General features: G+C 40.4%; 1 protein-coding gene across 2 annotated transcripts; it reads right to left on the bottom strand.

Annotated features, from left to right (window-relative positions):
• On the bottom strand, window positions 1-26,679 carry HAPLN3 (hyaluronan and proteoglycan link protein 3). Of its 2 annotated transcripts, none has more exons than XM_072148508.1 (5): window positions 26,605-26,679; window positions 13,177-13,321; window positions 6,750-7,121; window positions 3,991-4,293; window positions 1-946 (listed from the first exon to the last, which is right to left on the bottom strand). In XM_072148508.1, the coding sequence occupies exons 2-5, from the start codon at window positions 13,295-13,297 to the stop codon at window positions 663-665; spliced, it is 1,080 nt and encodes a 359-aa protein (XP_072004609.1). In that variant the 5' UTR covers window positions 13,298-13,321; window positions 26,605-26,679; the 3' UTR covers window positions 1-662. The 2 variants fall into 2 exon arrangements, with proteins under 2 accessions (XP_072004609.1, XP_072004607.1); XM_072148506.1 differs by lacking the exon at window positions 26,605-26,679 and adding an exon at window positions 26,284-26,429.
• Between the last annotated feature and the right edge of the window lie 794 nt (window positions 26,680-27,473).

Below are 27,473 nucleotides of genomic sequence, written 5' to 3'. Positions count from 1 at the left end.
ATTATTAGAAATGAATATAGCTTCATGATTTTATTTCTTTACAGGTACAGATACTGATCAGTTTTGAAACTTTACGCTTCTTCAGGATTTATTCTACATTCTCCTTCATAAAAAATATGACATGTTTTAAATATATATACAACCCCTGGAATGATGGCCCTTATCTACGTGTGACTATATTTCCTTTATTCCCTAGTTCGCCCTCTGAAGGTGAACTACATTATTGCATCTGAGCACAATAGAGTACAGAGCTGTACAGTACAGTACATCTTCCCTGCAAACCAGGTAAGAATAAGGAATAATGTTGATATGCACCATAACGCTTCAATTTGCACTTGATACATTATTGCTATTGGAACATGAGCCGCTGCCATAATACTATAGTTAGTATCATCCTTACCTTCTTTAAACATCAAATATCATATGACAACTAAGAACAAATACAGTCTTAAATTTAACAGAAACACAATCTAAGGGCTATATGACAGCACTGGTTTAGTTGGTGTAGCCCTTTGGCTTATGTTTTGGATGACAGTCTTTGCTGTGAGAGCAGGTTGTCGGGCAGTACTTCTCCGTCTGTACATCCACATATGTTCTAGTGGAATGAGAGAATATGCTGCGTATAGTAAATGTTCACATCCCCGAGTGGGATCCTGTAGTATTTAACTCATCTTATAGCAATAAACCCCAAATTTTGTGCGTTTTCCTGGAAAACCAAAGCTCCGTACACCAGGTTCTGGAGGTCCACAGTTGGGACGAGGGAAAGCAATTGGATATCTGACACTTCCGTCATCCAACCATCCAGCGTCACAGCGATCCAAGTCCAGAAATTTCCATGCAGCGTAGAGTTGGCCGACTTTGGCTATTTGTGCTCCGTCTTGAATGCAAGCATCTCTGGCCTCTGTAAATGTCAACTGGTCCGGGTGTTCAAGGTAGTAAACCCGACCTGTTGGATGAAAAAATATATATACCCAATATCATAAGTTATCATGGCCAAATGTACAAAAGTTATTTTCTTCCTATTTCATAAGGAGTTCTTAGGAAGAAGCTTTATTATAATAAATTACAATTAATATTATGTAACTTATTTTACAATGATTCGTGGGGCCATATCTTAATAAATTTATTTTTTGCTCTGTATTTCCTAATGTATCCAGAGGGATGGGAATTAATTAAGTAAAGTTAAGGGGAGGGCACCTTTAATTATAATTAATGAAAGATTCATTCATAATTATAATTATTCTTTATTTATATAGCGCACACAGATTACGCAGCGCTGCACAAAGCATGACAAATTGGTCCCTGTCTCCATGCGGCTCACAATCTAAACAACTTAGCAGTATGTTTTTGGAGTGTGGGAGGAAACCGGAGTACCCGGAGGAAACCCACGCAATCACGGAGAGAACATACAAACTCTTTGCAGATTTTGACCTGAGACTTGAACCCAGGACTCCAGCACTGCAAGGCAGAAGTACCCTTATTATTTTTTTTAGTACTGCGCTGTAAATATAATGAATTCTGGTGGGTACATTGTATATATTATAATGAGTTCTGGTGGGACACTTTAAATATTGTATATTATTTAGATGGTGTATAATTTGTTTAGATTGTGGGTATTATAGTTTATTAATGTGGGGGAACAATAATAATAATTTATTCTAGTTGGGGGCACTGAATATATTTTAATTTATTAAGGTGGGGGCACTGCATATATTTTAATGTATTCAAGTGGGTGCAATGTATATACTATAATTTATTTTGGTGGGGGCACTGTATATATTAAAATGTATTCGGTGGGGGCACTGTTCATGATTTAATTTATTAATATGGGGGCACTGTATATATTCTAATTTATTCAAGTGGGTGCAATGTATATATTATTAATTAATGTGGCCGCACTGTATGTATTATAATTTATTATGGTTGGGGCACTATTTATATTGTAATTTATTCTATTGATGGCACTGTGTATACTAGAATTTATTCTGGCAGGGGCACTGTATACATTATCATTTATTCAGATTGAGACATTGTAAATATTATAAATTATTTTGGCGGGGTACTGTATATTATATAATAATACTGGCGGGGACACTGTATATATTATAAATAATTCTGGTGAGCATCACTTTTTTATTTGGTGAATGAACTGGCAATCACCCTGCCTAACAATACTAACAAAGTTCTTGTAAAAATAGGCCATCAGTATTGTGAAAATCCATTTTTCTGTTTATAAAACAGAAAATAACAAAAAATGAAATTATAAACCAATTTACTGGAACCCAGAGAGTAAAATTGTCATCAAATGAAAAAAATTAAGATAAACAAAATATTTTTTGAGAATCAGAAACAAAAAGTGATAAAGGTCCCAAATGTTTATTGATCTGAATTAAATACACATAATACATTTTACAATGAAACTCTTTACAAGGGTCTACTTTAACAAGGGACTGTAAGCCCTGCCTCTAGCAGTCTTTATTAGGGAGATACGGAAAATTGTATAAAAGCAATTCAGCCATCACATAGAGGCAACACCATCCTCCAATACTGTAAAGTGAATAAGAAGTGATCGAATGATTGTATACACCTTGGTCAAAACTACAGTCGCCCCTACAAAAAGCAAGGTCTTGCCCAGATCTCTTACTATCCAAGGAAAAAAATAAGAAAAAGAAGTAATGGCAGTAGAGGCTCATACACAGTATACGGCCGAGTATTACATAAGATCCAGGGAGAGTAAGGTTTTATGATGGATACGTTATGTTATGTTCCTGCAGGAGATGAGGCTTTACTATGGATGTTTCTTCTCCCTCACTATTAAAAACATTGAGCCAAATGAATGTGCTATTAAAAGCGAGTGTCTGGGAAGCTTAATGGGGTTTTCCCACAGAAGAAAATTCTCACATCTCAATCCCCTAGTTATATTAACACAATAAGGATCATTTTAACCCCTTACTTTACATTTTACTCAGTTTCATTGCTGTTTTAGCTCCTATCACTCTCTAGGCTTCTCGGTGCAAAATCCCAGGGTGTGTGCGGGGCCTCTCTGAGCAGGTGTATATGCACTTTCATCTGCCTACTGACATTTTACTAACACATTGACACATAGCAAGAGAGATGAGACAGATCAAAGATGAGATGCATGATGCCTATTACACAGAGGCTGACAGACTTTTACACTGCCAGTACTGCTACATCTCACAGATATGTGCCTGCTAATGATGTGTTGGCTCTTGTTCGTGAATGACGGGAGCCGGCTCCTTTTAGTGAGCCGATGGCTCACTTAACCCTGCCCCTAACTGACTCACCACACCCCCTTTAACCTGATACAATTGGGTTAAAAGTGAGGGTTGACTGGTTGGCCTGCAGTGTGCGATTATACATGTATATTTAATAGGAACTCGTTCTGGAGTCAGAAGAGCCGGCTATTCTTACTGAGCAAAGCCTAATGAGCTAGCTCACTAAGAAGAGCCATAATTTCCTTCACTAGTGCCTGCCTCCCCCTTCCCCCAGATCACTTATCTTCATGTAGTTTGTAGCTTATCTCTCCTTACAATGTGCTGGCAGGAATAAGGGAGTGTCTGTGTATCAGTGTGAGCTCCGTGCAGAGGGCTGGGCTACAGGCACAGAGCAGAAAGACACAAAAACTCAGTAGCATGGCTGTCATACAGAAATCCAAGATGGCAGCCACCCAACCCTAAGTCAGAAGTTACAGGGTCGTTTCTAGGGACAACTTAAAATGTCTGCAACAGGTCTGATAGAGACAGGTTGGAATTATATCTGCGAAATGCTTTTAAAATGCCTTTAAGTCTATAATGAAGAAAGGCCCAGTCCAAATCCCTTACTAGATACAAGACAAGCCCAAACCATATCCAGACCACCTAAGGATCAAGGTAAATGTACATTAAATAATAAACTCAAGACTTTAGGATTTGGGATGTTATACTGTACACATCTTTCTCCATCCTTACTTTCAGGAGTCTTAAAACTCACCTTTCAGTGCAGAAGAAAAGCAGAAGGCGTCATATTTGTGCAAGTGTTTGTGACGTTCTCCATAGTTCCTTACTCCTGGTGCTGTGTCCTTCCCACCACAAGGTTCTCTGGGCAGAGTAATGGGGTACTGCACGGTGCCATCCATTAGCCATCCCGCATTGCACCAGTCCAGACCTTCTTCCCAGGCTCTAAAAAGCTGTTCAAATGAGGCCATCATGGCGTCCTGAGATTCACAGGCTTTCTTTGCATCATGGAAATTCAGCTGGTACCTCCCATGTTGTGGTTGGTAGGGATAGACAATACCTGCACACAAAAGAGTTTCATTAGTCCGGGCTGCAACTCAGAAGATCCCATGGAGGAGTTTGATGGGCTGAAATATAAGCCAATGCTGGTGTACCCAGACTTATTTTAATTTTGGGGTTATTGCCATTTCTAAACATATTTTAAATGAATGTTTGTTATAATTCAAATAATAATAATAAAAGTAAAACTATGTTTTGCGCCTACATGATTTTACAAGCCATTTTTTAAGTTTTATTAGTCCACTAAGGTCAAAGAGAGAGTGTCACTAAAATGACCTGTTTTTATAAATAAAGTTTTACAAATATATTTATTTTTAGAGATTTATTATTTTGTTTTTCTATATTTTGTAAAATGTATTATTATAATATTCTTTAATTTTTTTATGTGGTCATTAAACCTAACAATAGACTGACATTGTGTTGGTGATACATTCACTTTAATTTATAAAATGTGGTTTAAATAATCTAGGCTCTAAATAAGGTGCTGAAACATGACACTATTGTATAAAGTACCCCACTATTTTTTTCAGTTTTGCAATGCCGAATGCTTCTTTAGCAATCAACATGCTCGTCAGTTTTCAATGCACTGTGGGTGTGGTCACAATATTCTCATTTGCATATAAATATAAATGAAGATTTTTTTGCATATGTTTAGTTTGTATGTAACGTGAATTCAATCCCTTTGCTAACTTTCCTGTGCACCCAAAAATAGCCCATTGGAAAGTAATAAGTTCCATGAGGGAACACATGCCTATAGTTACATACAAGACATAGAGGGTGGGCAGGAGCGGATTAAGACTGACATGGGTCCTGCACTGTATGAGTATTGGTGCCCCTACAAGTCTGAGTTTCACTTTCTACTTATAGTACTAGCATCAAGCCTTCTGGTAAATTGAGGATGCGTCCTTTGAAGGACCTTCAAAGGTCATGAAATGGCTCTTGTGTGCATGTATATTGAGAACAGGATCAGATGTATGAGGATTTCCTCTTTGAAATATAAAATTTGGTGGGTGGTTTGGGTGGTTATGGGCCCCCTACAAGGCTTTGGCCCCAGGCTACTACCCAAACCACCGATGTTATAATCCACTACTAGACAGCATACAAGTTGCCTATATTATAATCCACTACTGGACATCACACAAACGTCCTATATTATATTTATTGTCTCCACCCCCTCCTCAGTTTATAGAATGAGATCCTGAAAGCAACTCCTTTAATGATCATTTTCACTGACATGAATGGAATTGACATTTCTCATCCATTACCCACCATTAAACACCTGAAAAGATTTGAACAGTGTAGGTTTGAAAAACAAAAAGCTATTTTTCACTCGCTCTCTTCCTTCTATCTATAAATTTAGGAATTAAGTAAAAAAAATATGAATGTAGAAGTTTTTAGGTAGGATGAATACTAGCAGCAATATGTTTCCAATCTTGTGATAACTCTGCCATCTAGTGGCTGCTGTTAGGAGGGCACGGCCAGAGATGGCAGCCTATGGGAAAAATGCAATGTAACCATACATCCTCTAAAACTTATTTTTATCTAATAATGTATAACCTGTTCACACAGAGCAGTGCTACATGGCGTCTGCGATTAACCTGGTGCTTGTAGGCTGCTGGGCCCAGAGCCATGGAGGCCTAGCCTGTCAGTATGAGTACTGCTGCTGGGTCTTGGTCCCTGCTGGTGCTGTGCTGCTCCTTCAGCTCATGTCACGTGATGCCGCACCCATTGGTGTAGTGACCCACTAAAATGAGGTCACCATGAGCGGGTTAATGGATCAAAATGTAATTGAGAACCTTGATTTTGATTTATTAATTTAATCTCTAGATTATTGTATAATGCGGGGTGTGCCTGGGGTCCCTCAAATGCATAACTCACCTCTAAGCGGCAGAGCAAGGAGTCCATTGCTCCCTGCTCTGCATGTCTTTGACTGTATTCGCATCCTGAGGACATCAGTATCATTAGGCCCTCTGATTTCTGAAGCACCAAGCATTGTTTGGATTGTTTTATGGTTTTTAGGGGTCAAATATTTAACCATTTTGTAGATGTTTGGATTGAAAACATCTGTCCACTGAGATCAGCAATTGGCTCAGCCATCACATGCATGATGAATGTGGACCTCTAGAAGGCTGAATACAGAGCTTTTCCCTCTTTTTTTAACACAAAATATTATTCCTAAGACTTCAAATTGTAAACACCCCCTTTAATTTTTAATTTCCAAATATCTCATTTGTTTTTCAGTGAAATATTAGTTAGAATAGACTTGAACACCTCTACTACAGCATGCCAGTTATCATATATGATCCGTGGCCCGGGTTCCAGGATAGCAGAGATATGGACTATTACTAATGTTAGCATGCAGTGGATTGCTAGCCTCATGCATTAGATGCCCCACCAATCACAGCATAGCTTTCATTCTGAGAAAACCCTATAGAAAAGTGTATGCTTTATGCTCACCTCGTAATTCCAGCTCCACAATGTTACTTTCATCTTCCAGTCCATCAATGACCTCACATTTGTACTTTCCATAATCCTCCAAACGTAAATCGTTAATAACAAGGGACACCTCATTGGGTTTATTTTGACGCAAATGTACTCGACCTTTGTATTCTCCAAAACTTCGGTGCCTTAAACCAATGGCCACCAGCACATCCTGCTCCTTGGTGTTGTCCTTGTGCAGCTTGACCCACTTGATGCGGAGTCTTCTTGGAGTCTGTATCTCGGGTTCATAGTGGTAAGTGCACGGCAGTGTAATGTTACCACCGCGGTAGCCAAAGAGGGAATCTTCTGGGGTGCTAACCACAAGTTTTACGCCATTGAACTGAATGACTGCAACACAAAGCAGAAATGGAGAGAATTTACAGAAGTGAAATTACAGAGAACAAATGTGGATTTCTGGATTAAAAGATATTGATCCAGGGAGTTATTGTGGCTGCCATAATAGGGGCGAGAAGAAACTTCTCTAAACTGGGGCAAATGGCCTCAACATTGTAGGCTTTTTTGTCTTAGTCTAGATAAACATTGTAGGATTTATAAGTTGTACTTGATGAAACTGTATCTTTTTCCAAGCTTATCTACTATGATAATATGTTAAAGGGAACCTGTCACCAGGGGACCCCTTTTTAGCAATCCTCTCCTCCTTATAGCTGTACACTGCTAAAGATAAGTGTGAAGGGGCAGTGGTTGAACCAATGAGTTTTCGCCTAAAAACCTAAAAATTAAGGAATGTGGATGTTTATGGAAGTGGATGACCCAACTCTATGTGGACATTGGGCCTTTTAGTTGCTGACCCACTAAAAAAGTCTTTGTTACCCTCAGTTACAGATGGTGCTATATAGTGTATAAATTGAGCAAGAGTTATTGGAAGCATGGCTGTATACTATGTAGATTTCTCAAAACTCCAGAAACATAATTTTCAGCATTTTTGTGCTGTTCCCCTGTTATCCCTCCTATAAAGTTACAAATGAAAATCTCAGTTTTATCAGTTGGGTGCATAGTGTTACAATGGACAGTCAGTGCGGCCAGTACCATACTATGCAGTGACACATGCCATCAACAAAGAGAATGGTAACACCCAGTTATCGATTTCTTCATACTTTTCCGGAGGAAAAAGTAGAAAAAGAACACAATGCTGAGAAAATGTGGAAGATGTGTGGATTCTCTTTATCCATATCCATGGAATAATACACTCACATTTAGTGACATTACCATTATCAAGGCACATATTGGTATAAAAAGCTTATTCAGAATAACAAGGTAGTTTTATTTCCTACTCTGTCAAAAAATATTCTTGTTATATTATTACAACATCTATTATGGTCACTAATGCATTAAGGGAAACATTTATGTTATTTTCGTTACTTTTCCAAAATACTTTCAAGAAGATTATTTAAGATCAGAGAAACAGTTTTGTTGTGTTGAGCATAAAGAAAGCAATCCTCATACATACATAATACCCATCCAGCCCATGTAGAGAGCTTACTTGTACAATGTTGTATCCTGATCACTGGCCACTAGAGGGAGCCAATATCTTACTTTCCAACTATTTATTTACATAATAGGGTGTCAGAATATAATATAATAATAGAAATGTTAACTTATAGAAGAAACGTTCTAATTACTGGATCTAAACAACTTCTGAAAAAAAACTAAACATTTAATTGTGTTTCCAGAAAGCTGAGATTTTCAAATGCATTATTATTAAACGTTAATAATAACGTTATTATTAATGATGGTAAAAACACACATCTGTTTTGAGTTGTTTTTCTCGTTGCGTTTGCAATGATTTTTAAAATGCAAAGACAAGGCATGTAATATTCACAAGATGTGACTGAATTGCATTTTGAAATGCACATCAAGCGCATTAGGAATATCTTTTCCCTAAATGCAAAATCCAAGACAAGGAAGCAGCACTCCGTCAAAACTAGTGTTTTATTACACCAGTGGAAAGGTGCAACGTTTCAGCTATCTCAATGTAGCCATTTTCAAGCATGGCTACATTGAGATAGCTGAAACATTGCACCTTTCCACTGGTGTAATAAAACACAAGTTTTCACGGAGTGCTGCTTCCTTGTCTTGGATTATGGATTGTGGACCCTGGGATCTCGAGTCGGACCCCTAGAAACTTGCACCCACGCGGATTTGAATCCGATTCACAGTGTTGCTCTATTCTCTTGTTTTCCCTAAATGCAGATGTGTCTGGACCTCAATGCTTGTATCTGGCAAGCAGCAAAAAAAATTGTGGCCCTTCTCAGCTCCCCCCTCTTAATGTTGCCGCGTCATCTCCCCCTATTATTGTGGGCCCTGCGATCTTGTGGGCTCCTCTCACTCATTTGTGGTCTCTCTCACCTCCTCTCATTTTGTGGCCCCTCTTACCTCCTCCTCTTTTTGTAGCCCCCCCCTCATTTGTGGCCCCTCTTATCTTCCCCTCTTAATTTTGCTCCCTCTATCATGTGGCCCCTCTCCCCCACCCCTTTATTTGTGGCCCCTCTTATCATCCTCTATTATTGTGACCTCTTGTTAACCCCATGTGGCCACTAATTTGTGGTTCCTCTCATCTCCCCAAACCAACTAAGAAGGGCATGGAGCCATTGCCGGTCAGGGTGGGTCAGTGTTGACTGGGGGCAGGGTCAGCGGGTGTCGGGGCCCACCAGTGATATCACTTGAACACCAATGGGCCAGTCTGACCCTGCCTGTCTCCAGCTAAGAGGTAAAGGGAACTCATAGGGGCACATTTACTTACCAGGTCCAGTCGTGATCCCACGGCGCGTTGTCCACCGAGGATTCGGGTCTGCCAGGGTTCACTAAGGTCGGGCGCCCAATATCCAGCAGGTGTCGCTGCTGTGCCGAGGTCCGCCGGAGTTCACCTTCTTCTTCCCGGTGCATGTGAGTGCTGATCTTGCGACACAATTCTTTTTTAAAATTCTGCAGTTTGTCCGAATCCGTCGGGTTGTCCGACAGCCACACCCCCCGATTTCTGTTGCATGCAAGCCGGCGCCGATGTGCCGCAATCCGATCGCGTGCGCCAAAACACGGGGCAATTCAGCGCAAAATGGCGCAAATTGTAAATATTCGGAAAACCTGACAGAATCGCGGCCGCAGGACCCTTAGTAAATGTGCCCCATAGAGTATAATGACAGTCCATTGATTGTCTAATTTCCTTAGAGAGCTGAATCATCAGGGAAATATTCTCTGGGTGACAGTTAATCATTAGCCTCTTTATCTGTCTCTGGTGACACCTTACAGCATTTGAATACACCCTGCTACATTGTTTGCTGCAATGCTTAGAGAACCTATAATCCCCTGGATTTATCTCCAGTGACCGGTCTTTGTCATCATCCTGCTTGGGGTTAATATTACAAAAACAATTAAAATCTGAAAAAATCATATTATCATTCTGAAATTCTGGAACTGAGATGTGCCCTAAATCTCCCGGCAGAGGTCAATGTGCACCGTTCCAGAGATAAATGGCCCTCGGTTCATCATTATACACTTTTCAATTCGGTGCATCCAGGGTTATGTCTGACTATAATGAGTGTAGAAAATGCTGTCATCTATAAAGTCATCCTGTCTACTGCAGGCACATCTGAGTGGCAGCCTGACATATCACTATCATTGCCTCCGCTGCCGTCTATGAAGTATATTCCCACACACTCATTACCTGTCCTCTGATAAGTTTGATTCTTAGGAACCAGAACAAGTTGTCATTAGAAGGAGCAGCAGCAGCACTCAATGTAAGCGACTTGACTTAATCCAATTATTTCCTGCTGAAGGGAGACAGACATCTTACTCTGTACTGCAGAGAATCAATGGGTCCATACAAACCAGAGCCCATACTAACTCTCCGGGGGCCTGAATTCTTCTTGTTTGCAGCTGTTTACAACAACTAAAGATGACACTGAGCGTATTGTAAAGGCAAGATTCTTCCTAACATTGCAAATCTTTATTTACTGACATAGTAATAATTTACAATGTTGTAGGACATGTGCTGGGGCCTATCCTGCATATCATAACTCATGTGTTATATAGGGGGAGAGCCATGAGGCCTGACAAGATAGATTATTTCACAGTGCGCCTGATTCCTGTTTTACCAATCCGCCAAATAGTTCATGATTTTCTGGTCATTGAGATTCATTAGGCCGCATGATTTAACATGTTAGGCCAAAGACTGGATGGATTTCTGTGGCTGACATCCCTGAGCTGATCCGCCTGCGGCAATAATAGCGGAAATTTTCTGGTCTCCAAAATCAGCCATGATTACAATGTGGCTGGCCACACTATGATACCATTATAAGACCAGACATGGATCCACAGCAATAAATGACTTGCAAGAGATACATTATCCCCTTCGTAAATCTTTGTCTATATTGTGTGGATAAGTTATTCATGACACTGGTGCTGTACATCACAGCAGGTAAGTTACTGGCTCACCTGCTGAATATCTTATTTGTGAGCTTAATGACGTACACTTTACAAAATACATTTTCCTATAGTCCTATAATCTAAAAATTTTTCAAGACCATGAGCAAAAGAGCAAGAAAAAGCAAAGAAAAAAACGCAAAGAAGTTATGTCTCATGCACCTACAGTAGGAGTATTCTGCACACAGAAGTGCGTGGATGGAGTTATATGTGAAATCTGTTTTCCGTGGCTTCCAACCATAACAAAACCAGATATGTATCCCCTTAACATGTAAACTTTTGGAGAGCCCTTTTTTCGTTTTTGCGTTTTCATTTTTCACTCCCCACATTCAAAAATCTGTAACTTTTTTATTTTTCCATGTACAGAGCTGTGTGATGGCTTATTTTCTGCGTAATAAATTACACTTCAAAATGGTGGTATTTAATATTCCATGCCGTGTACTGGGAAGTGGGAAAAAAATTCCAAATGCAGTGAAATTGGTTAAAAAACGCATTTATGTCGTATTCTCATGGGCTTGGATTTTACGGATTTCACTGTACGTCCCAAATGACATGTCTACTTTATTCTTTGGATCGGTACGATTTTACGGGGATAACAAATTTATATAGGTTTTATAATGTTTTCATACATTTAAAAAAATTAAAACCTCCTGCACAAAATTTATTTTTGGGATTTTGCCATCTTCTGGCGCTAATAACTTTTTCATACTTTGGTGTATGGAGCTGTGGATGGTGCCGTTTACAATTTTATCAGTTTTAGGACTGTACGACCTTTTGATCACTTTTTATAGAATTTTTTTTTTTTTTTTAAATGACAAAAAAGTGCCATCTTCGACTTTGGGCACGATTTTCCGTTACGGGGTTAAACACTGCAGTATGGCGGTATATGGGGATTTTACTCCTCGTACAATACAATGTGCTGATAGCACATTGTAATGAATGGGTTAACCCGAAGTAGCTTCAGGTCTTCGTGAGACCCGACGCTACCATGGCGACGGATCGCCGCTCCCCGATGACGTCACGGGGAGCGACGATCCACAGAAAGATGGCGGCCCATCTCCATGCACCGGGACCCGGCATGTGACGTACTAATACGTCACATGTCGATAAGAGGTTAAAGCACAAAATTTTCCTATTTCAACATCGATTTCATATATCATAAGTATATACATTTTCTGTTAAAGTTGCTGTAGGATGGTATGTTTTCTTTCAATAGGATTATTTTTGCGTCCATATAATTTTTCACAGAAAAGACGCCTAGTAGTACTTAAAGGAAATCTACCATCAAAATCAAGCATGATAAACCAGGGACACTTACTCATAGAACGGGGTACAGCGACAGTGGTAATCTTCTTATATTTGTTATCCATGGCCTCCTTCCTTCTCAAATCAATGGTTAAAATTATGCTAATGATCCAGTAGTGCTCCTGGAGGTTTTACAAGAGCCTTCTAGAGGATACTGTGCAGGAGCACATATCCCTCCCACTATGTGCTGAAACCTCATCTGCTGTAGTGAGATGGCATCAGGCAGAGGGAGGGTGGGAGTGCTGCAATAGCAGGGGATTGGGGGAGACAGTGTAACAGCCTGTGAAGCTGCAGCTCGGAGGAGCTGTGGAAACATACCGTAATAATAAAAGTTGATTTTAGAAGGAAGGAACCCATGGATAACAAACATAAGATTACTATAGTCCAAGTCACGCACAGATTAGGCCTGCCATGTTTCCTAGTATGGATCAGCATCAAATATATCATGCAATATTGGAAATCAGATGCATGTGGAGGTACAGAAGAGACTTTGAGTACCACATTACCAAATGTTCCAAATGAAGCAGTAACACGGCCATGAAACAAAATATCATTATTGCTACCTCCCTACTGTGCTTATATTGGCTGACTCCAAATGTGCATACAGTATGTACATATATATTATCCAGAAAATGATCAGTCATGTTCCTAAAATTCATACCGTCTCCATTGCCATTTCCAGATTTGTTATTCAGAATATGATCATAGTAGAAGCCATTATAGAAAGGAAGGCAGTGACAAGCGCCGACTAGTAAGAGAACGACAGCTATCCGGGTCTGCATATCTGTGCTCCCGATGATCTGTCTCTGTAATGATAGACAAAACAGGGTGTTAACATTTGACTATTGGCTTGTTCCATTTACATTTTTACATACAATGGTGTCAAGACTACTGCACTTATGTCATTGTACCCAAGTAGCCTATGTCCCATTGAGCAGTATTTGGCACTGACCAGTTAATTATCTGAGACAATGGTCCTAATCAACACCAAGCTAAGGCTGTGCTCACATCACACTTTTTGTATACGCTAAGCATATACATCGGTAATGCACCCGACATATATACGCTATATACATATATAGATCGCTATAGTGAGTTGATGCAGGCTATGGCACCTCATCCCACATCCCTGTGGAGCGACGTATACTCGGCAAGAGGGAGGACCCGGTGATGTCACTGTCCATATTAGGACAGAGATATCACTGGGAGAACACCCCGTTCATCGGTAGCAGCCAATTGCTGGCTACTGCCGATGTACACTCCTCCCCCCACATTCAGGGGAGAGGAGGGGGGGTCCCGAAGCGACATAGCCCACTGTATAGGCATACATTGTAATACGTCTGTGCCATACGTTGTGAGGACACAAAACGTAGTGTGAACCCAGCCTAATTGTAACCACTCATACAAACAATAAGAATGTTCATAGTTATTGAAGCCAAAACCAGAGGTGAATTATCATCTGTCAAAATAATTGTTGCATAAAAATGCTCTCCTGTTAGTGTAAGTATAAAGCTTATCAAAAACATGCCAGGAGTACCATTCATCTATGGGACACACAAAAAAACTGTACAAACAGAAAAATTACCTAAATCCACTTAGGTTTGTATAACAAAACCAAAAAACAGGGCTGAACATATGGACTTCACCCAAGTTTTACAATGCTTGTTAAATGCCCCAAATGTCTTACATGGAGCATGCATCTCCTTAATCTTCCTAACTACCTTGAATAACCATCATATGCTTAAATTATATTGAAATATGTCAAATGTTTGTTGGGTGTAAACTACAAAGCTAAGCGCATGAGCTCTAAGGCAGTGTAGCAATGGTCTGGCCATAATAGACAAGGATAACGTATGTGCGCTGACTATGTAAGGCTGTGGTACACATACTGAAACCTACTTTTTGAACTTCATCTTCATGTCTGAGAACAGAGTCCTTTGTAGACAGAAGAACAAGGCCACTGGCTGTATATGTATTTACATTCCTTACAGCTTACAAAATTAAAGGCGAAGAACTGTTCTGACTACTAATTTGTCCACCCCTTCATCTATAAACCCCCGTAAGGTCTATTACATGGTAATAATTAAAGTCGTACAATTAGTCTTATTGACTATATGAGAACACCTGGTCTTTCCATTTACAGCTCTGTATAATCATCAGATCATTTACTGTAGACAAACAATTGAGTTATTCTAGGCACATGGAGTGTTCAGTTTATGCACAGAGGGAAAACATGAGCAACTATGAGGTCTATAGCGGCAACCATGTGCCTTATGTGGGTTCCTGTCCTTTACACCTCATATTTCCCCTGCTGTATTGCTTTATTTTCTGATTATAGTAAATTATATTGGTAGGATATGAATTAAGCAACAAACCCCAAGTAACCCTAGTTGATAATACTATGTTCTAAGTCCATTTGTTTAGTTTATCTAGAAAAAGACCCTCATAACAAATCCCTTATTTATATATCACACACAGATTACACAGCGCTGCACAGAGCTTGCCAGATCAGTCCCTGTCTCCATGGGGTTCACAATATAATCAGAAACACCAAAAAAGCCCCATAAGCAATCTATGCCGCCCTCCAAAAATCCAATACAACAAAAACCAAAGAACAAGAGAGCTTTAAATGTATAAAATGTAATTCACTTTATTCAATATGATACATACATAATATAAACACCACTTTCAAAAGGGATTCCTGAAAGTAGGAAACATGAGGGGAATAGGCAGTGTCCCAGATGGATGTGGGACAGACACAGAGAACCCTTGGCCCCCCCTATCTTGCTACTACCTCACCAATAGTGCCAAAAAGAGATGTAACCAAAGGAGTATTATGTCCAAACACTGATCAACCGGAGGTACCATCCGGCACTAATAATCCACATCAATAGACAGGTCACACTTACCCAAGGGCATGGTGTAATAGGCACGGAGGCAGTCAAGGGGAGGGCCAGCAGGAACACCCCGACGCGCGTTTCGCACAGATGCTTCGTCAGGAGGTGATGTCTAGATGTTGTGCTTACCTTAAATACACTCAGACGGCAATATAATCAGCCTACCAGTATGTGTTGGAGTGTGGGAGGAAACTGGAGGACCCGGAGGAAACCCACGCAAACGTGGAGAGAACATACAATCTCTTTGCAGGTGTTGACCTGGATGGGATGCTAACCACTGAGCCTCCGTGCTGCCCTTATTCATTTTACCTGCTAGAAAGCATAAACTTCATCTGGCAATACACTTTATATAGCTGACAATGGAATGCTTGTTCAGCCAACATATATGTTGTTTGACAACCTGCAATTAGTTTTCTGATCCAATATGCTAATTAGGCGTTCTACTGTCAGATGGATGGTGCTATATGATCTGCTCCTCTCCTGGACCACCCATCTGAAAGTAGAGTTCAATTTAGCAGGCTGGGTATTATAACTAATACTGAATATACCAGGCTACAAAAAAGGCACAGGCACAGGTGAACTGGATCATTTATCAGTTATTGGTACTCTGCTGATTCTAACATATATTATATTTTTCTATTTAGCCCCCAGTAATCCTAAAAAAGGGGATAAAGGACCCCAGAACATATTTCTTTAATAAAGTATTTAACAAAGTTTACTTTTATTATCTTCTCTATTAATTTATGTTATTTATGTTTATCATCTTCATTATTAATTTATGTTATTTTGTTAAAAATATTATTACATTCCATGAGTACACAGGCAAAGTAATACTGGAGCTATCTGATCACAGTATTCACCAGGAACACATTTCTAGTCCCCAGTGGAGGTATCGAACCCTTGCTCCACCCAAGGATGTCAATCCGAATTCCTCAGCTGTTACTTCATACACCTGTGTGTGAATCTGAAGGACCCATGATCTTAACATGTGTTCAACCAAACTCAACCCAAGTCACTGTAATTGCAATGATGTCATTTCTAATCCACTGCAATAATAAATCTTTTTTACTTTTATTTTGAGAAGGTTATAACCTGGAAGGGTGTATCCCGTATGTTCTCATCGTGTGCATTGCATTAGAAGCAGATGGCAATCAAACTCTCTAAGGAGTCATTTACAGAACTGAAGAAAGTCCATCTGCTCCAATCCTCTTACATTGACTGACATACACAAAACACTGTGCCCCATTAACATTACCATCTCAACCTAGTGGTTGCTCCACTAGAAGACAAAGCATGTAGAAAATTAATCTGATAACATGGAAAAATGTTGTCACAAAGTGCAGAGTATGTGAAGAAAATGAACACTAAGGCATTCAATGGTAGTCAGCAACTGAATATATAATAGACAATGAAGATAGTTGGCTCCTCTTCCCACTCACCCCAAGGGCAACGGAAAGCTACGATGAAATGGAACGTCTACTGTTGCTTCCAAAAATGGACTTAATATACAAGCTAAGTCTGGCATAGATTTCAACATTTTATTTTATTTCAGGGTTGTAAAAGGTGTGATTTCTCTATGACCAAACAACTTCAATTTTAATAACATGGAATAAACTGAAACCTGATGGTGAAAATATGTTCGCTTCTGCTGATGGAAGAATAATATAACTGGTGACTGTGGACTGCAGGATATTTGTGTTCATTCATAGATACAATGCAGTGTGCAGGAGCATAAGGCTACATATGTCACTATAGGAAATGAGGAGAACCAAAAAATCAGTAGAGTAGATTTCACATACTCTTCCACCCACATGGTTTTTAATGAAACCACAACAGCTGTATAAATGAAAGCCAGTCTACCTTCAGGGTAACATGCACACGCTCCAGTTTCTTATACTGTGTGCACTCATAGACTAAGTTCTTTCATACGTAAGTTATGAGAAGTGATCCAGTACCTGTGTCATAGACTGACACCATAGTGTTAAAAACAACACCTTCATGTCTGCTGTGTGCCATATGGAGATTATGACTCTGCTAATCTAGAGGAATGTGTGAAGGAGATCAGTAGGGCTTGGTAATATGCAAACTAGTCTTGGTTTTGGAGAAATGCAGCTCCAGGTGGAGGCAGGCAAAACTGGTAACAATTTTTATCCTCCATGTGCTTACTATAGATCAATTATTTGGGCCAAAAAGAGAAGGACATTTCATTAATGAATTTGGAACATCATTCTTTGGCCCATACATATAAAATGTAGTACACCAAAGTGGAAGTATAGGGCAGTCCACTAACATCCCTAAATTCCCAAATTTACCTATTAAATCTACAAAGGTGAAAATAACTAATGCATAAACCCACTTACGGTAGTAGAAATATAGAATTTTATTATGTTCAATAACAATAACATATAAGTAAAATTGACATTCTAATAAAGGAGTAACATACAAACAAGAAATTCCACATGGCCTGGGTGTAAACAGGATACAAATGTAATATTCCCAGCATAGAATAAGGTGCTAAGTTAGTAGGACCCAAATCAGTCCAAGATACATTTAAAGCACTGGCAAAAAAACACCCACACAATAAGGTAATGATGAGGGGATGGTTTGCCCTTATACACAACAAAAATACCTACAAACAGAGCCTGCAAGGGAACATATGTAAAGAATTTTCACCAACCACGGAAGGAGAAGAAACAGCCCCGACACATGTTTTTGCCACTGAATGGCTTCTTCTGGGGGACATATACAATGTCTAGTGAAGCATAAAAAGCGTCTACAACATATTAGATCTGACTTTAGACACCTACAGAGTATGTAATTTCCATGTGCTTTTTGCATCAGAAGAATATGTGGCTGAAATTTATTGCATGTCTGCATTTATTCTTTTTACACCTACATCACAAAACTTTTCATAGATGGGGGTAAAAGGGGAGAATTGTTGAATACTGTGCCAAGTTTTGTTTTATAGAGAACTGTCATTTTTGGCACAAATTATTGGTGAATAAGTAGATCAGCAATGGGGTGGCTTCATGCATTGACACTAGCTATACGTTTTATATTGCGTGCCATTACTTTTGCTACAATTTACTCTCACACTTTCTAAAAATCCACTATAATTATTTCATGATTATTTGGCTTCCTATGTTCCCTAATATGAATATCATAGCTTGGCCCCTGATGGTAGGTCACCCAACAGCAGTAGAGCAAGAGGCGCTGACACTGGAACAGACAAGGTCATGTTGCATTGGGCAGCTTTGTGTTAGGATGGGACCACCCCTTTAATAAACAGTAGAAACAAGTATAGTAAGTCCACTAGAATGAACAGCCCATATCATCCTGAACTAACACTAACACACCTTGGCATGTCTCTATATAATGTTTGGAAGGTGACAACTGTATCTTACCTTTCCTTACAATGGCAGAATAATTAGGGTTGGATAATCTATATGGCATGTTGACTTATGTTCACTGAGAGGAAACAGAGGATGATAAAGCTGGCCAATGTATAACCAGCACAGTGTAGTTATTTCCCAAGGAATTTTAAGTGGAGAGGCTGACACATCAAGGTCAGACCACCACCCCCTCCCATAATTACCATCATTCCAGAGGAGGATGCTCTAAGGATATAGACCTCTGTCATATGTCTTCCATTAAAACTTGTATGATGTGCACCCTCTCTTACATCTATAGCTGCAGGACACATTTCAGGCTATAGTGTAAGACTATTACATGAAAACACAGTTACCCCCTCCACCTCTCCCAAACCCCAGTGCAAAGCTTAGTATAGCTTATGCAGCTTATACAGACAGATTTTGCCCTATTAAACTACTATTCCCCTTAGGTAGTGTATGAAATGTCATGTTCTAGAATTCCCTCTTTTATATGAAATCTCACCTGTTTACCCATAAAAAATGTACAGCAAAGTGATGTAAAAATGAGCAGAGAAGAGTCAGATTTTGCCTGGGATGAGTCAGGTTTAGATGCTGCAGGAAGGAGTGTTCTTTTATGCTGATTTCTTTGGTTCTATAGCATCTACAACCATAATACAAACAATTGGAGAAATACACAGAACTTGTTCCTATTTCTGTAACTCACATTTCCCAACTATGGGGCAGATTTACTTACCCGGTCCATTCGCGATCCAGCGGCGCGTTCTCTGCGCTGGATTCGGGTCCGGCCGGGATTTATTAAGGTAGTTCCTCCGTCGTCCACCAGGTGGCGCTGCTGCGCTGGAAAGTATCGGAACGCGCTGGAGTTCACCGGCTCGGGCTGAGTGAAGGTAAGTGCAAGCTCCACGACAGATTTTTTGTTTTAAATGTGGCAGTTTTTCCGAATCCGTCGGGTTTTCGTTCGGCCACGCCCCCTGATTTCCGTCGTGCATGCCAGCGCCGATGCGCCACAATCCGTTACCCGAAATATTCAGGTAACGCGTGGGGAAAAAGCGAATCGGGCCCTTAGTAAATGACCCCCTATGTCGCTAAATGCCTGTATCTCTGTGGCATCTGGGGCTCTCCTATGGAAGCCTCTAAACTTACTCATCTCAGGCAACGTATATGACTCTTCTCACATGAGTTTGGAGAAGATAGGTAAATGTGTGAGATTTCACATAAAAGGGAATTCAAGAAAGGATATTTCATGGGCTAGCTGAGGGAGAAGTAGTTTAATTCGGTAAAATCTGGAGATAGTTAGAGAGATTTATCTAAGTCTTTTAGAGCAGAACTGTTCTACTTGCCCATGGCAACCAATCAGAGCTCAGCTTTCATTTTCCCACGGCTGTTTATAAAATTAAAGCTGAGCTCTGACTGGTTTCCATGGGCAATTAGAATAGTTTTACCTTAGAAACTTGATAAATCTCCCCCAGTGACCCAAATATATGAAAACTGGTGTAATATGCATAGCTAATGGCCACTTTGCGTTACTCCAATAGTGGAGCACACTTAGTAAATCTGGTCTGTTATCAGGATGCACCTTTTTTTCTTGATGCACTTTACTTCATGCTATTGCTATTGTGGTGAAGCGCAGTAATGTGGCGAAGCGCAGTAATGTGGCGAAGCGCAGTAATGCGCAGCAATGTGACACAAACTCTGACTCAGCTTCACACCTCTTTAGGTGAACGGTGTTGGACAAACTGCAAACATGACACAAAAGTGGCGCAAACTCTTCATAAATAAAACATAAAACTGGCGCAGGCACAATAATATATCTGGAGCAGTGTCCCTTTAAGAAGGCTCTCCCTACCTCCAACTTCTACTAATACTCTGACCCCGTAAAGTTATACCCCTATTTCTATATGATCAAAACAAGAACTATAGATAAATATAGATCCCTTGAGAATAAACTAAAACTAAAATAAAGTTAAAATACTTATTTTATTTTTTTTATTTAACAGAAAGCATTGAAGACCAAACATTTAAAATCTATTGCTTTCAATGGAAGCATGACTTCATCTGATCACTGGACCCCTCTGTAAGCTCAATGTGCGGAAAAGGGTTAAATGAAGCAAACATCCATTACAACCACAGGAAAAGAGCCTTTAATGATAGAAATTACAGGGATTTGGTGTAAACCTGTAGTGCACAATGCAGATGTTCGGCCTCCGTTTACTTTTATAATTATCTCCTATGAACTCATCTGTTTCCAGAGGGCAGGACTTTTGAACAATCCTTTGCTACCACTCCAATATTATGCAGGCCAGGCATAGGGGGAGTCATTTGCCCTTGTAATGCATGTTAAAAGTGAGTTAAAAGGGGTTAATAAAGCTAAAATAATATCGACCTGCTTTGGTTTCCTACGTTCTGTAGTGTTAATAGTATCTGGTGCAGATCCTGGTTAAAACATCTTGGAGGATTGATTGTTTACATATTTCTTGTAGGGGAGAGTCCCAAAAATACTATCTCCCTATACTACCGATAAATCACCCACACAACAATAATATGCTGCTTCTAACATGCAGTCTGTGGCTTCTTGCTACAAGTAATTGAGATCAATGCATTAGGGCACATAGCCACTCATTACCACTTTACATGCCCATTTTTCTGAAGCACTTATTTAGACATTGAAAGGAGGTCACTACAGGATGCCAGTATAGAGCTATGGAGCCGAATTGGGCAAGTGTATAACAAGGATGCCCCAAGTTTATTTTATGAATAGGGGATGTGTCTGATCAGTAGGAGCAGTAGTGGCACAGGTATGTGTCTGATCAGTAGGAGCAGTAGTGGTACAGGTATGTGTCTGATCAGTAGGAGCAGTAGTGGCAGAGGTATGTGTCTAATCAGTAGGAGCAGTAGTGGCAGAGGTATGTGTCTAATCAGTAGGAGCAGTAGTGGCAGAGGTATGTGTCTAATCAGTAGGAGCAGTAGTCGCACAGGTATGTGTCTGATCAGCAGGAGCAGTAGTGGCAGAGGTATGTGTCTAATCAGTAGGAGCAGTAGTCGCACAGGTATGTGTCTGATCAGTAGGAGCAGTAGTGGCACAGGTATGTGTCTGATCTGTAGGAGCAGTAGTGGCACAGGTATGTGTCTGATCAGTAGGAGCAGTAGTGGCACAGGTATGTGTCTGATCAGTAGGAGCAGTAGTCACACAGGTATGTGTCTGATCAGCAGGAGCAGTAGTCGCACAGGTATGTGTCTGATCAGCAGGAGCAGTAGTCACACAGGTATGTGTCTGATCAGTAGGAGCAGTAGTCACACAGGTATGTGTCTGATCAGTAGGAGCAGTAGTGGCACAGGTATGTGTCTGATCAGTAGGAGCAGTAGTGGCACAGGTATGTGTCTGATCAGTAGGAGCAGTAGTCGCACAGGTATGTGTCTGATCAGTAGGAGCAGTAGTCGCACAGGTATGTGTCTGATCAGTAGGAGCAGTAGTCGCACAGGTATGTGTCTGATCAGTAGGAGCAGTAGTCGCACAGGTATGTGTCTGATCAGTAGGAGCAGTAGTCACACAGGTATGTGTCTGATCAGTAGGAGCAGTAGGAGCACAGGTATGTGTCTGATCAGTAGGAGCAGTAGTCACACAGGTATGTGTCTGATCACTAGGAGCAGTAGTCGCACAGGTATGTGTCTGATCAGTAGGAGCAGTAGTGGCACAGGTATGTGTCTGATCAGTAGGAGCAGTAGTCACACAGGTATGTGTCTGATCAGTAGGAGCAGTAGTCACACAGGTATGTGTCTGATCAGTAGGAGCAGTAGTGGCACAGGTATGTGTCGGATCAGTAGGAGCAGTACTCACACAGGTATGTGTCTGATCAGTAGGAGCAGTAGTGGCACAGGTATGTGTCTGATCAGTAGGAGCAGTAGTCACACAGGTATGTGTCTGATCAGTAGGAGCAGTAGTGGCACAGGCATGTGTCTGATCAGTAGGAGCAGTAGGAGCACAGGTATGTGTCTGATCAGTAGGAGCAGTAGTGGCACAGGTATGTGTCTGATCAGCAGGAGCAGTAGTCGCACAGGTATGTGTCTGATCAGTAGGAGCAGTAGTGGTACAGGTATGTGTCTGATCAGTAGGAGCAGTAGTGGTACAGGTATGTGTCTGATCAGTAGGAGCAGTAGTCACACAGGTATGTGTCTGATCAGTAGGAGCAGTAGTCACACAGGTATGTGTCTGATCAGTAGGAGCAGTAGTGGCACAGGTATGTGTCTGATCAGTAGGAGCAGTAGTTGTACAGATATGTGTCTGATCAGCAGGAGCAGTAGTCACACAGGTATGTGTCTGATCAGTAGGAGCAGTAGTGGCACAGGTATGTGTATGATCAGTAGGAGCAGTAGTGGCACAGGTATGTGTCTGATCAGTAGGAGCAGTAGTCACACAGGTATGTGTCTGATCAGTAGGAGCAGTAGTCACACAGGTATGTGTCTGATCAGTAGGAGCAGTAGTCACACAGGTATGTGTCTGATCAGTAGGAGCAGTAGTCACACAGGTATGTGTCTGATCAGTAGGAGCAGTAGGAGCACAGGTATGTGTCTGATCAGCAGGAGCAGTAGTCGCACAGGTATGTGTCTGATCAGTAGGAGCAGTAGTCACACAGGTATGTGTCTGATCAGCAGGAGCAGTAGTCACACAGGTATGTGTCTGATCAGTAGGAGCAGTAGTTGTACAGGTATGTGTCTGATCAGTAGGAGCAGTAGTCACACAGGTATGTGTCTGATCAGTAGGAGCAGTAGTCACACAGGTATGTGTCTGATCAGGAGGAGCAGTAGGAGCACAGGTATGTGTCTGATCAGCAGGAGCAGTAGTCGCACAGGTATGTGTCTGATCAGCAGGAGCAGTAGGAGCACAGGTATGTGTCTGATCAGTAGGAGCAGTAGTCACACAGGTATGTGTCTGATCAGGAGGAGCAGTAGGAGCACATGTATGTGTCTGATCAGTAGGAGCAGTAGGAGCACAGGTATGTGTCTGATCAGTAGGAGCAGTAGGAGCACAGGTATGTGTCTGATCAGTAGGAGCAGTAGTGGCACAGGCATGTGTCTGATCAGTAGGAGCAGTAGGAGCACAGGTATGTGTCTGATCAGTAGGAGCAGTAGTCGCACAGGTATGTGTCTGATCAGCAGGAGCAGTAGTCGCACAGGTATGTGTCTGATCAGCAGGAGCAGTAGGAGCACAGGTATGGTGTCTCTCTATGCAGCTTATTCAAGTGACTGCTGGAGATTGCTAGATCCCTAGAAATACATAGAGTAGAAGAGAACCTGTGGGATCATTGCTTCCGGGCAATTGTACAGAGTACACCATTCATGTGTTCAGTGGGGGCTCTAGTAGTTGGATTCCCACCAAGTACTTCCCAAAGTATGGAGCTAAGATACAAAAAGGCATGGCTCTGTATTCTGTAATCTTCATGTCATTTCCTAAAGGTGAGTTTCACATAATTTCACATAGAGACTACTGTGGATGTAGGATACAGCCAGAGGTCTGTGACATATAATAATAATAATAATAATAATAATTAACAATTTATTATCCCCCAACGGAGGAAAAGAGAGCTGTCAGAAAAGGCTGTAAAACACAATTTAAATACATTACAAATACCATGGACATACAACAAATAACAGATAACAATCCGGTTTATAAAATATAATAAAAATAATAAAATATACATAATAAAAACAAACTCATAAAAGACTAATCTAAAAACGCAGAAATGATTTGCTAATTAATGCTATCTAAGCCCCCTTATTCGTGTTGGATAGATGGATATCTAAGTCATATTTGCAAGTGTATGTCATGACTTCCCCAATTTAAACCTAATGGACATATGTCTTTTTCCAACTATACTAGGTAACATTAAAAATATATTTATATCCTCCTCCTGTAACTTCCGCCCTTGATAGCAGCAGTCAGGGATCAAATTTTCTTACTATATATATATGTCAGGATCTTGCATGACAGATAGTGTTCTGTTAGCTTTACTTAAAAGAAATCTACCATCAAAATCAAGCATGGATATACCAGGGGACACTTACTCATAGGTCCAGACCCTGAGACTGTGGTAATCTTTTTATAATTGTTATGCATGGCTTCAATCATTCTTACATCAACTTTTAAACGTATGCTAATGCACCTGAAGGGCTATTGGGGCAGTTGCCTGTGCTTCCCCACATTGTAGCTTCACTGGCTTTCACAGTGTGCAAAGAGCACTCCCTCCTTTCCTGAGCAGCAGTGAGATTACATCAGACAGAGGGAGAGGGATGTGCTGCTGGAGCAGAGGTTAAGGGGAGACAGTGTAATAGCCTGGGAAGCTGCAGCATGGAGGGGTCTGGGAACTGCCCCAGTTGCTCTTCATTACCATAATTTAAGTTAATATATTAAAGAAGAAGGCCATCGATAACAAATAAAAGAAAATTAGCACATTCATGGTGCCTGGATCTATGAGTAAGTGTCACTGATTTATCATGCTTGATTTTGATGGTAGATTTCCTTTATTAACTCACAGCCAACCCCTAACCTATCATAGAATATTCTGTCTGTCTATATTATGAGTTACTTTTAGAAGAAAAAACAAGAACTTTATTAACCAATAACAAATGTGAATAGTGCTTCATGCCCTTCATTGCAATAGTTGTCATTATAGGGCAATTCCTAATAATACAATCACAGCACAAGAATCTCCCAAGATGAATTAACTACAAACAACAACAGAACTGAGATTACAAGTCTTCTACAGAGTAAATGCATTCTTAGAAAGTAACTCTGCTCACAGACAAGATGACCACACTGCTAGAAAGCCATAGCTTCCAGAGTCACACCAGCAGAGGGGGACACATTCTCACAGTCTCCCATCTCTTGGGTAACCAATCTGACATCTGTTTGGAATAGTAGGTGAAATTTACTCAGGAAACCATTCACAATGAGAAAGTAGAAAGAGAAAAATCACATCTAAAAGAAGCAGAGAGAGAGACTGCAGCCCTCTGTATGAAAGAACCATCAGATACAACATCCTAATTCCTGGAATACTTTTATTCTCTGTACAAATTACAGAAAACAAAGCAAAGACATACTGAACTTTTCAGACAGTTTGCCTAAATGACCTCTGTATTACACAGGGAAATTAGATGGCAAGCCCCTGCAGTATTAGTGTATAATGGTTTATCTATAAATAATTAAAAAAAAATCATGCAAACATTCTAAGTAGAATAGTGTAAATATTATTTATAATATAATTCCTAACTAATATTTACACAATACAAGAACTAATTCCAAATATCCACATAAATCTGCACTGTAATATTAACTATTATTTTTCTACTTATGATTGTTTACTGTAATATTACTACTGTCATCATGAATTCAGATACAAATGGAAAGCAGAATTTGTGTCCACAAGTATCTAGAGGAATATGCAGCCACTGCCTAGGAATGAGGGTGATGGTTTCTATACTCACAGTTGTGGGTTAATCCAGGGTATATGGTGGGCACCCTCCTCTGTGACTGGCTCTGCAGCTCTGTAGTAAAATGTTTGGGTTCCAGTCTTAATGAGTGGTAAAGGGGAAACACAGGACGTCAGCACAAGCCAGCCCCAATGTCTGAGATACAGCCCCTTCAGTGAGAACATACCTCCTTCCAGCTGCTGTGAATGGATAGGTGGGGATTGGGTGTGTGCCAGTGACTGCAGCCATCCACTCTGCCATCACCCTCTGTAGTGTAACCCTACACTGCTCTGATCCCTTCCAGTACAGGGTTAATGCCCTTCCCCAGTGTCATACCTGGAAGAGTTTGGGTTATTAGATGTGTTGCAGATGTCATGTTACATGGGCACCTGCTGGGTTTATGGGCAATGGACTCTGTATATATGGCTGACTTGCTACTTATGGACAGCTGTAAGTAACTCCACACTCATTACAGACAGGGATTGGTATTTGCAGTGTCCTGCTCTTGTTAGTGAGTTTATCACTGCCTGGAATGCAATGTGATAGCAGGAGGCTTGTGAAAGCTTTTACAGACAGCCCTTCAGTCTTGCTTCTAGAGACATGAGGGCAGGATTAGGATGTGCAGATTATTGTCCATCAGTCTGGTGACACACTAGAGGGAGATGTAGCTTGCTACTAGAAATGAGCAAATCTATTTGTCATTCCATAGATTCCGAACAAATCTGGCAATTTTCAGGCATTGATCGCATCTGAATGTTTTCTGATTTGCTCCAGGAAAATCTTGTATATATGATAATAATAGAATCCTAACTGATCCGCTGGTGAAAATGGAAAATTAAAAAAAAAAATCAAAACTAAATAGGACTAATTTTTAATTAAAAACCCTGCATCCAAATCCAATCTTATACCTGCTTGACCCTGAATCCACTCATTTCTATACGATTGGATTGTGGATAATTCTTCAACATTCATTTATTACTTAATGTTAAATGCTTTTTGGTGAGAATGAATCATTCTTAAAGGGGAATTAGATTTTTTCATGTCAACATATTTTTTCCGCTTTCACTCTACTTTCAATATAGCTATTGTACTCAAGCACTTTACATTTATTTCTCCTGTGTCTGACACTTTCTGTCTCTGCAAACCCTTGTGGTTAATCTGACAATAGTTGGCATGGTCTAGATCTGTGGTACAGGAAGGTCCAA

The sequence above is a fragment of the Engystomops pustulosus genome, chromosome 4, assembly GCF_040894005.1.
Source record: "Engystomops pustulosus chromosome 4, aEngPut4.maternal, whole genome shotgun sequence".
Lineage (NCBI taxonomy): Eukaryota > Metazoa > Chordata > Amphibia > Anura > Leptodactylidae > Engystomops > Engystomops pustulosus.
Note: the sequence above shows the minus strand (reverse complement) of the source record. Positions and strands in the feature narration are given on the sequence as shown.